This window comes from Carassius carassius, chromosome 2, assembly GCF_963082965.1.
Source record: "Carassius carassius chromosome 2, fCarCar2.1, whole genome shotgun sequence".
NCBI lineage: Eukaryota > Metazoa > Chordata > Actinopteri > Cypriniformes > Cyprinidae > Carassius > Carassius carassius.
The window spans coordinates 16,579,896-16,592,038 of NC_081756.1; the positions used below are offsets into that span (position 1 = coordinate 16,579,896).

Sequence of the window (12,143 nt, forward strand, 5' to 3'; positions counted from 1 at the left end):
CAAATTTAACAATTGCCAGACTGGCCAATAAAAGGAATAGGAGAGCAGTGGAATCAAGGCGAGGGCATTTCAGGTTACATGAAAGAAAAGATCTTCTTTTGCGGGGCTTTCTAAGGCGAAAAAGCACTTCATAATTAAAAAAAAACATCCAAAAGAAACACTGGATCTCAATTTCATGCAGGAATAAATTATTAAATTATTTCATAACCATGCAGGGATAAAGTGTGCATGCTCTACCTCAGGATCCAATGAGGACTGCTCCTGTTCCCCTTCCTCAGGCTGGCTATTTAGTTTTTCAGCCGCTGTTTCTGAAGTCCTCTCCTCCTGAGACTCTGCCTCCAAGCTCTCCTCTCGGATAAAGTTTTCACCACCATACTCTGCTCCATCAGCTAAGAAAGTGAGCAAAACCATCATTTTGAGTGATAAACCAAAGGATATACTCAGGAATGACTGTGTTGTGAAAAATGGTGTTAGTGTCATAGCTTATTAACTTTACCTGAGCGTGTTCTTTGCATCTCATTGGCTGTTGTGTGATGGCCCTCAACCACATCCACACTGGCCACACCTTTCAGCATCTGTCGGCCACAACTACAAAAAAAAAAAAAAATTATAATAATAATAATAAGGTACAACCTAATTGAGAGAAGAGGAGAAGTGTTCTAAAGGTTACTGTACCTGGTGCACAAGGGGGCTGAGGCCGGACCTCGATACTGTTGCTGGAAATCAGGTGAGCTCAGTGTGTAGCCCGGGGGTTTGTGCAGGTTTATGCTGGGCTTGGTGAGGATATCAGCGGTGTCGGGGAACTCCACTGGAGAGCGTGTGACCAGAGAGGAGCCTGGAGCAGCAGGGGGACTGTGACACGGGGAGCTGACGGGACTCAGACTTGGAGAAGCACCTATAGACACGAAAATCAATGTTTATTCATTTATCTTTTATCTACATTATAATTTTGTAAATTAAACAAAAAAAAATTCATTCATTCACCCCCCCAATGTAATTCATACAATTACAATACGATACATTCCTGCTATGATTTAATTTCTGAATAGATATTTTTTGTGGGGTTTAAGTCAAGGTGGTGTATTAGTACAGAGGCTGCTAAAGGTATGTCAAGGTCAGTATTAAAATACTGAAATTCCTGAATAAGAAATGTTGGCAAAAACCAACTATTATCGCTCGTCTGTCCAAATAAGAGTGGTGTAGTCAACGTACTGTACGGGTGACCATTTTGTTGTCATGCAACATGAAAACAACCAGAAAGGACCCCTTCAGACCATCATGTTGTGTGTCAAGATCAGTGACCACTGACTTCCATTGTATGGATAAAAAACATGAAGGACATTTCTCAACTGTTTCTCAGCTGTTGATGTAATGCCACCTCCACAATTATGACATGTATATCAGTCTGACTAATCTCATAACTTTTACAAAATATTATATGCAAGGAAGGTTATTTCACTCTTGATGGGTGCAGACCTGGTCTTCTGGGTAGAGTGTGGCTGTAGGAGAGGGTGACGGAGGAGGATCTCTGTTTAGGAATAGTCAGCAAGTTGCTGTTGGGCCCATTAGAAACACAACACTGGCTGTAGGGTAAAACAAATAATAATAATAAATGACAAAATGTGTTATAGCTGACATGACTAAAATTGAATTGATAGCTGAAAGCATAATAAAATTACTTGATAATTCAATATATTGAATAAAAATGCAAGGGGGAATGGAGCATTTTATGAATGACTAATGTTCCCGTTCAGCAAGTCCATGTTAGTCTAGTCATAAGTCAAATTTACATTAGATGATGTCTCAAACCAGCATCTGACAGATCTCTTTTTAACACTGCCACCTTGAGGGCAAACAGTAAAATTACAAAAAGCTGTGTCCCACTAAAATCTAATTTATTTGGTCATATTATATCATATCTGGTGACGACTAATAAACCACAGATACAAATGCACCCATGTCCCAGTCCTTGCCCGTCCCAGAGGAGTACAGCGAGTGCACTAAAGTGTAAGAGTGTAGTTGTGAGACATGACCTGCTGAGCTCAGAGAAGGATCTCTTTCCACTGGTGCGTTCCCAGCGTGAGGAGGCAGACTCCAGCGGGGGCAGAGAGGAAGAGGCTGAGCTGCGCCTCAGCTGAGGGGTAGGGAGACTGTTCCTGCTGCTCAGACCCTGAAAGTACAAGGTCATTTAGGAAGTACTCAAGACAAGAAGCAGGCGTGACTTACAGTGCAATATTTACAGGGACAATACCTCTGGAGATCATAATACCTCTGGCTCAAGGGAACATATTTCCAAATTTCCCACTGTATTGCTCACTTAGACCCAAGTTGAGGCAATATTTTAAAACACTCTCCTAAACTGCCTTCTCATCCCTTTCTCTCTCTCGCTCTCTTTCTCATTTGTAATATTAAAAAGTATTATTCATTCTAGTAAAGTGTTCCATTTGGACGTTCTTTAATTTGATTTGACGGCCAAAATATTTTTTTTTTATTATTATCAATGTTAAAACTTATAGTCAGGTGCGACTTATTTATCAAAATTAATTTGACATGAACCGAGAGAAATGAACATTACCGTCTACAGCCGCGAGAGGGCGCTCTATGCTGCCAGAGATGCTGCTCAGTGCTCCTGTAGTCTACACTAAACAGCATAGAGCGCCCTCTCGCGGCTATAGACGGTAATGTTTTCTCTTGGTTCTAAATAAATGCGACTTATAGTCCAGTGCGACTTATATATGTTTTTTTCCTCATCATGACGTATTTTTGGACTGATGCGATTTATACTCAGGTGCGACTTAAAGTCAGAAAAATACGGTGTGTATATATATATATATAATTTCATAGATATTTCATATCTTGCTGACTCCAAAATTTTAAATGATAGTGTACGTTTTTTCCAATTGTTATCGACTGATATTAGAATTTTTATTGGTATTTTCTATATTGGATATACAATGGCTCATAATGGAAATGTAATTGTGCCACATTTCCCATATTATTGGCTTATTTAGCTTTTAAGTACAATAACATTGTAACACTGTTAAGTGCAAATGTCATAGAAAATAGTCGACTGTACATTATAATGCTGTGATGCCTAAATTCACTTTAAGCATTTAAAACCACTGAATTTACTTTTTAGTGTTTAAATAGTAATTTATTTATACAAAATAGTACAGAATTGACCTTTTTCATCAGTAATCAGCCATAAAATGTATATAATTATCAGCTTACCAGCACTGGCCATAATTTTAATAGCAGTGCACAGAAAAATGGCCTAATGGTTAGAGAGTTGGACTCGTAATACAAAGGTTGTGAGTTCGAGTGGTTGTAGGTGGAGGGAGTGATTGTACAGTGCTCTCTCCACCCTCAGTACCATGACTGAGGTGCCCTTGAGCAAGGCACCGAACCCCAACTGCTCCGGGTGTGTGTGTGCACTTTGGACGAGTTAAATGTAGTGCACCAATTCAGATACTTGGTTGTATGTCACATCACAGTCACTATAAATATATAACTATTGGCCCTAGAGCAACAACAATATAGCAGAGCTGCTTTTTATTAGTAGCTTGTATGTAGCGGATTACTTTTTCAAAAGTGTAGCTTGACTGCAGTTACACTACTTCAGATTTTGAGTGACTTGTAGCTCAGCAAGGATCCCCAACACTGCTGCTCACCTACCTTCAGTGGCTTTCTCTCTCCTCTCTCTGAAGGGTCTTCTATCTCAGCGCAGGGGTAGAAGCCGGGGAAAGGGGTGAAGGGGTTGACCCGGGGCCGGCAGGACCCAGAGAAAGCTCCCATGAGGCTACTGACACTGCGCAGTGAAGAGAGCACGTGGGGTGAGAGAGATGGGTCCATCAGCAGGTCTGAGACCAGGTTTCTGGCCTCATTTATCACAGAGAGATCCACGCCACTCCCACTCACTGCACCCTAAGTACACAAAAAGTACATATTACAACATCCATAGTGTAGAATTCAAAATCAAGAAATTGATGCACAAAGAAGCAGAGATTTACCCTGTCCATATCTGTTTTTGAGACATCTACTGCCTCCTTGTGGTCATTTTAGAAGTACAGCAGGATTTTAAACATTTACCTTTACATTTGCATTTGGCAGACACTTTTTCCCAAAGTGACTTGCATTAAAGCTACACATTTGATCAGTTAATGCATTCCCTGGGAATCAAATCTATGACTTTGGCGTTGTTACAATGACTGAGCTACAGGAACGTGCAGCATGTCATCCCACTGCTCCAGAGTTGTGCCAGTAGTAACTGTAGCAAAGAATGACTCATTCTCGGAGCCATCCATTTGATAATTCCAGGCAAGTAGCAGAGACAGTTTTTGATCATATCCACTCAGCAGAAAAAAGGAACCGTTCATAATGATATTACAGGAAGAACTCTGGGTATCTATGAACTCAGCTAGTCTTAATCCATTTTTATCCATTTTGTGTGCACATGCTGAGCTCTTTTTATTGATTATTTAATTCAGACCTACATCATTTTTTTGTAAGTAATATGTAAGTAATAAAGTAGAGTGGCAGCACTGCTGCAACCTGCGTGTGTGCATGCTCACACGTGTGTGGTAAAAGTGCACAGTGAGCACTTTCTCCAGGCTTTGACATCATTTGGCAAGCTTTATATGAGCCAGAATGAGGGTTATCCACTTGCAAGTCAGCCGCAGTTATGTGCAGCGGGCAGATGGAGGGGCTACAGGCCTCAGCATGCTAACAGGCTACAAACTGTCATCAAGATGGATGATATGAGGCTCATTCAGACAAAGAGAAAGTGAGACTACAAACATTACTCTGTTATTCTGGGCTGTATATAAAGCATTATAAAATAAAATTCTCATACAAATAATATAATATAATATAATATAATATAATATAATATAATATAATATAATATAATATAATACAGTATTTATAAAACATAAATGTATTTAACATTTAGAACCATACATTCTGAATGAATGATTACTAAAAGAAAAAAAAAAAATCAAATAAAAAATTCATCATACCAATCATTTTTAAATACATTTTATTAAATTATTTCCATTTTATACATTCGTTAAAACTTTACAATAAGATTCCATTAGTTAATGATAGTTAAAGAGATATTTCACTGCAAAATGAAAATTTTGTCATTAATCAATCAACTCCATGTTGTTCCAAACCTGTAAAAGCTTCGTTCGTCTTGGGAACACAATTTAAAATATTTTGGATGAAAACCAGGAGGTTTGTTACTGTCCCATTAACTGCCAAGTAAATTACACTATCAAGGTCCAGAAAAGTATGAAAGACATCATCAGATTAGTCCATCTGCCATCAGTGGTTCAACCATAACGTTATGAAGCAACGAGAATACCTTTTGTAAGCAAAGAAAACAAAATGGCGCGCCACAAGGATGCACTGTTTTCTTTCAAATCAAAGCTAAATACATGTAGACACAGAGCATCCACATGGTGCGGCTGATACAGAAGAGCATATGCAGTATACGGTGATATGGTGAGACACAGAGGAGATTGCTGACAAAGGAATTGTTGAATAAAGTCGTTATTTTTTGTTTTCTTTGCTTACAAAAAATATTCTTGTCGCCTCATAACATTATGGTTGAACAGATGGCAGACGGACTGTTCTGACGGCGCTTTTCATACTTTACTGGACCTAGACAGTTTAACTTAACTTGGCAATCTATGGGACCGTCACAAGCCTCCCGGTTTTCATCCAAAATATCTTAAATTGTGTTCCAAAGACGAACAAAGCTTTTATGAGTTTGGAACGACATGGGGGTAATGGATTAATGACAACATTTGAATTTTGGGGTTTAGTATCCCTTTAATGTATAAACTAACATGAGCAAACACTGAACAATACATTTATTACAGAGTTTATTCATCTTTGTTCGCGTTAGTTAATGAAAATACAGTTGTTCACTGTTAGTTCATGTTAATTTATGATGCATTAACTAATGTTTTCAAGCACAACTTATGATTTTAATAATGCATTAGTAAATGCTGAAATAAACATAAGCTTAAATTAATAAATGATGTAGAAGAATAGTTCATTCTTAGTTCATGTTAAATAAAGTAGTTAACTAATGAACCTTCTTGTAAAGTGTTACTAACAGAAGAACATCACAAAGGTTCATAAAAAGTGAATTAAAAACAAATGTACTTGAGTGCCCTGGATATTGGCTAGTTGAGCCAGAATGTCATGAGATTGCACTTACCTAATAAACCTTACATAAATTGTGCTGATGAAACACTCAAACGTGTTGAAAAGTTAAGCAGGAGTAGAACTGACCTGATATTGTGGCTTGTACCATTGTTTCAGGTCCCAGTCCCACAGGATCATCTAAAAGGACAAAAAACAGCACATTTCATTCACGACTGCCACCCTGCACAAAACCTATGGAAAGTTAAGACAAAGAAGCAGCTAAAGGGAGTTATTTTTATGTTGCTGAAGTGCCTTTAACCATGTAAAAATAAACACATTTCTAGGTATTGGTTTGAACATCCATTTGAAGTATGAGTGAAGGTTTTGTCAACACCTGAGCAATGCTTCTTATGTGCTGAAAGCTGCTGAACGAAAACCTTTCTGGTGCTTGCAGGGTAAAAAAAGACAGAAAAGAAAACCACTGTAACCACAATGAGACGTCAACAATAGCGCTCGCAGATCTTATCTAGCCAAACTACGTCATTTGACTGCATTTCCACGTTATCTGGCTCAAAGGCTCAGAGGCAAGTCACCCAACAGAAGCCAAGTCCCACAACACTATCACCAAGATAGCTCGTAGACTGTCTGTTTTCTAGTATCATGGAATAGCAAAGCTACTTTTACAGTTACAATGAAAAACAAGTTGTCTAAATATATAAAAAATATGATCGAGTAGTCTTGCAGACTTTTGAAAATGTAACTAATCCATTATATACCAAATTAGAGGCCCAAACCTCAAAACAAAATTGCCACAATCACAATCAACACATTTAGCAACAAAAGTCTAGATTTTAGGTGTTATAACTAATAAGTAAATACATTTCTGGCAATTGTTGTTATATTTTTTTGCAGCACAAAAATTCTACAGTCCTACAAAGTGATAAATTTGTTTTAAAGGACAAATATTCCATGCCGTTTTATGGCCTCAGATTATTTAGAAGACAATATGGCCTATACAAGAAGGCCTATACTTTTATAAGAATTAGAAAAATGTTGTTTAAAATTAAGGATTTTATAACAATGAGCCATATTTTATCATTTATTTATTTTTCCACAAAGTCTGGTTTACTTTTGTTTACAACAAAAATCTTTTCTTTCAGGGATGTGGAAAACTTTTTTAAAAGGGGAAACTGGCATAAATGAATTTAGCAAAAAAAATACACAAATTAACAATAGTTCAACATCATTATAAAAACAGTAACATGTCACAGTTCTAAAAAAATCAGACGAGCAAAGTTTGAGAGAGTTCCGGCCAACAACGGCTCATACAGTTGCATGCCAAAGTTTGGGTAACCCTTGCAGAATCTGTAAAAATGTGAATAATTTTAACAAAATAAGAGAGATCTTACTAAATGCATGTTATTTTTTATTCAGTACTGTCCTGAGTAAGATATTGTACATAAAATATGTTTACATTTAGTCCACAACACAAAAAATGGCTGTAATTATTAAAATAACCCCATTCAAAAGTTTGGGAACCCTTGGTTCTTAATACTGTGTGCTGTTACCTGGATGATCCAACGGGTCTTCAGAAAAATCTTTAAGGTCCTGCAGATTCTTCAATTTTCCAGCATCTTTGCATATCTGAACCCTTTCCAGCAGTGACTGTTTTGAGATACAATTGGGGCACCAAATACAACTATTAAAAAAGGTTCAAACGTTCACTGATGCTCCAGAAGGAAACAAGATGCATTAATTAGCTTAAAGATTTTTCTGAAGAACAGTTCTGTTTAACTGTTCAGAACAAACAAGGGACTCATGCACAACCATCACAATACAGAAAGACAGTCGTGGATCATCAGATAACAGAACACAGTATTAAGAACTAAGGGCTCCCAAACTTTTGAATGGGGTTATTTTAATAATCTCATCTTTTTTTTTTTTTTCGTCTTGTGGATTATATGCAAACATCTTTTATGTAAAATATCTTACTCAGTACAGTACTAAATAAAAAAATAACATGCATTTAGTATGATCTCTCGTTTTTTGAAAATTATTCACATTTTCACAGATTCTGCAAGGGGTTCCTAAACTTCCGCATGCCACTGTATGTAAGCGGTTCACCATGTTAAACTCATCTTGAATGACAATGCAGCTTTAGACCACATGGGGGAGTACTGGTGATATGCACCAGAAGAGCCTGCTCTCCACACAACACCCAGAGCAGAAGTCTCCTGCACCTGCACCTGCGCTGGCCGTGTCATGTGTCACTTCCAGAAGCTCTGATCTTTAAAACCAGCAGCACTCTCAGGCACTCAGATCTGTCCAAAAGACATGACCACAGACTCAGAGAGCAACAGATGTAGCTGATGGAAACACACTTACCTGCTTTAACTGAACAAAAAAAAAACCTTAAACCATCCCGACACACAAAAGACGACTCAATGGAGTTTAAATGACTTGATTCCATGTTTGGAATGGGATTATATTATGATGTGGACACAGTGGCCTCTTGCTGTCGGACAGAGATGATCACTGTTAGCTGTCAGCATTTTAACTCCATCAGACATTTAGTATGGCAAATAAGCACTGCCATGGCAACCTGAGAGAGGCCAGCAAACAATAGTACAAACGTCATTGCAACCAGGATGGCGGCAAATAGACAGAGGAGAAATGCGTCAGAAAAAGGTGTCTGATGCTCTCTCTCTTTTTCACAGGGAAGGTTATGGTGGTCAGAATGACCACTCAACATCAGACTTGTTACATACGTTCCCATTAAATCAAGCATGTGGCATCGAGTGACATACGTACATGAACACAGCCTCATGAAGTCTCGCCCCTTCTGAATGCCCCACAATTTCAGGGAGTTACACAGGGCAAATCTCTCTACTTTTGTTCTTTATGGTCTGTTGAACTAGTAAACTTCACAGATGGGACAGAGATTAACAGAAAAATAAAGGTGGGTCAGATTTGCATAAAATCTGCTTCCTTGAATATGTCACAATATTTTGACTCCGGTATGCCTGGTATTACAAACTGTTTGGGTGAAGGGAATAGCATTAAATGCAGGTGAATAAAAAAAGGGTCCCTTTGTGAGCTATCCTGTACATCGTTGAAAATAAATGTGCTCTCACATTGCATTTGGAGTGTAACTGCTAATCCAGCCAAAAGTTTGAGGTCTTCAAGATTTTAGTGAGGTGTGGGTTACATTGAGCAAAAGTGACAGTAAAGAAATGGTTTCTACAAAATAAATAAATAAATAAATAAACAGCACAACTTGTTTTCAACATTCATAATGATACTGTACTTTTTATAAGCAAATCAGCATATTAGAATGATTTCCGAAGGATCTTGTAACAGTGAAGACTGTGTAGTAATGGCCACTGAAAATTCTGCATTAATTTGCCATCACAGAAATGAATTACATTTCAAAATGTATTCAAATTGAATCAGACAATAGTTTTAACTGAAATAATATTTCACTATGTTGCTGTTTTTACTGTGTTTAAGACCTCGGTGAGCATAAGCCTCTTCTTTCAAAAATATTTGAGATAAAATGACTGATGTTGAGATGCAGTGAAACACAGCTGAGGTCATGTTAACACAAATACTCTTTTTAAAAAGACAATTCCACTTACAAACATCAGGGGTTTTTTTTAATTAAAATGCATGTATATTTGAGAGTAACAGTAAGCAGACTTTCGTTTTACACTCTGACGTAGTCAGTGATGTATGTAGTCATGAAATCCGATCACAAGCGGTCACAGGAGACACACTTAAGATTAATGTAACTACCAGGTGTAAACACCTGTAAAAGGTCTAACATTGACTCCATGTGAGTGTGCATTCTCAAAAAAGTATCAAATAGTAAATAAAGCAAAAAGAAAATCTCATGAATATTGAGATGTCTTACTAGAGTTGCACCATTTGTTAGCTTTGATATAAATCAAAATATCAAATCTGAATTTTTACCTACAATGTATTTGAAAGAATTATCTTTTATGCTAACCACTGATGCATTTATTTGATAAAAACATACATATATATATATATATATATATATATATATATATATATATATATATGTGTGTGTGTGTGTGTGTGTGTGTGTGTGTGTGTGTGTGTATGTATGTATACTGTAAAATATAATATCATTTAATATAACTGTTTTCTATTTTAATATATTCTAAAATGTTGTAGTTTCCAGATTGTTGTGATGGCGAAGCTACATTTTCAGCAGTTATTGCTCCAGTCTTCAGTGTGACACGATCTTTCATTGTAATATGCTGATTTGGAGCTCAAGAAACCTTTATTCTTATTAATATTAAAAACAAATATTTTTGTGGAAACTGTGATTCATTTTTCAGGATTCCTCGATAAATAAAAAGTTCAAAAGAACAGCATGTTATTTAAAATAGAGCATTTTTTACAAATGTAAAAAGTATTTGTTGACACTTGCATCCTGATGAATAAAATGAATAATTTCTCTTAAAATAAATAAATATAAAATTCCATACTGCTGACAAACTGCATTTAATCAGTTTTTACAAACAGATTTGGACAGAACAAAAAATCATCTCTGGACTCACTGACCATTTTGTCTGATTAAAACACAAGCAAAAAACAGCAGGCAAAACACCCATACATGTACATTTACATTCCTTTAACCTGACCCACAGGCAAAAAACAGAGAGTCTAGTTCTTTTAAGGACAGAAACCTGCATTGTGGGAAAAATGTGTCATACAGTATTTGCATTACAAAGCACCGAAACCGTTAAAACACTCAAAAGTAGACTCTAGTCTGCAGACATTCGCCTACATAAGGTCAAAAACATCACACTTTGCGTAAACCTAATGTGAACAGACACAAATGACATGTGGGAACTGTGCTGACAATGAGATAAAATAAAAATGAATTGTCAACAATACAAAAAAAAAAACTGAACTTCCGGTACTAAATTGTCACTATGAGAGCATCAACGTGAGATGGAGAGTACAAGAGCTTTGTGTGTTTGAGAGAATCTCAGTCGAGTGGCTAAATAACTGCACACCAAAACCAAGAGGCCAACCAGGGCTGGCCAAACACAAACAGCATCATAAAAGCCACAGAACTACACAGAGCCAGTCAAGAGCTTCATCAACACACAACAGACCAGCCAGTGAACCAACCGCTGATGAACACAGATCACTTTACAGAGACAGAAGAGAAACACCAGTCTGTACGCCATGATTTTATGAAAGTGAGAAACCGGTCTTATTTGATTAAAAACACAGCAAACAGTTTGGTGAAGTTTGTTATAAGCAAATGCTGCGTGATCTGAGATTGAAGACAATGAAAATATGGCCTGATATGCAACACAGGAAATGACAAGCATGTATTTATTGATACCATGTATGGGTAACTTTGAAAGCTTTTCCCCGTAACACATTACAATAGGCTTCTACACATTAACATTGTGTAATGCAATAGTGCAACATAAACTAACAATAAACTATATTTTTTCATTATTACAATGCTGAAAACAGATATGCTGCTGATTTTTGTGAAAACTGTGATACTTTCTTTGAATAGAACATTCAAAAGAACAGAATTTATTTTGTAGATTTTATTAAAATACAAAAGTCTTTTTGATCACATTAATGCATCCTTGGTGAAAGTATTATTATTATTTTTTTTCTTTAAATCTTTCAAACTTTTAATAGTAAGTGTATATATATATTATTACTATATGACACATATACTATTATGACTAGTGTACATTTTCTATATATACTGTTACTTTTTACATTTTTTATTTATTAATTTAGGTTAATATGTTATAAATATTTTTTTAATTCACGTTAGTTCGTAATACATCAACTAATGTTGCATTATACAACTTTAATGTAATAAAAATCTATTAGTATGTAAACATTGACATTTAAGATTAATAAATACTGTAGGTAAGAAATGTTTCAAGCACCAAATTAGCATATTAGAATGTTTT

General features: G+C 36.4%; 1 protein-coding gene across 1 annotated transcript in view; it reads right to left on the bottom strand.

The window, feature by feature from the left end:
* LOC132104507 (cGMP-inhibited 3',5'-cyclic phosphodiesterase 3B-like) overlaps positions 1–12,143 on the bottom strand; it is a 56,042-nt gene that overhangs the window by 7,493 nt on the left and 36,406 nt on the right. Inside the window, exons 2-8 of the mRNA XM_059510034.1 lie at positions 6,304–6,354; positions 3,676–3,924; positions 2,034–2,170; positions 1,477–1,583; positions 676–895; positions 497–588; positions 238–389 (exon numbers count right to left, since the gene is read on the bottom strand). Of these exons, the coding sequence (XP_059366017.1) occupies positions 238–389; positions 497–588; positions 676–895; positions 1,477–1,583; positions 2,034–2,170; positions 3,676–3,924; positions 6,304–6,354 (1,008 nt within the window). The remainder of the gene's footprint in view (positions 1–237; positions 390–496; positions 589–675; positions 896–1,476; positions 1,584–2,033; positions 2,171–3,675; positions 3,925–6,303; positions 6,355–12,143) is intronic.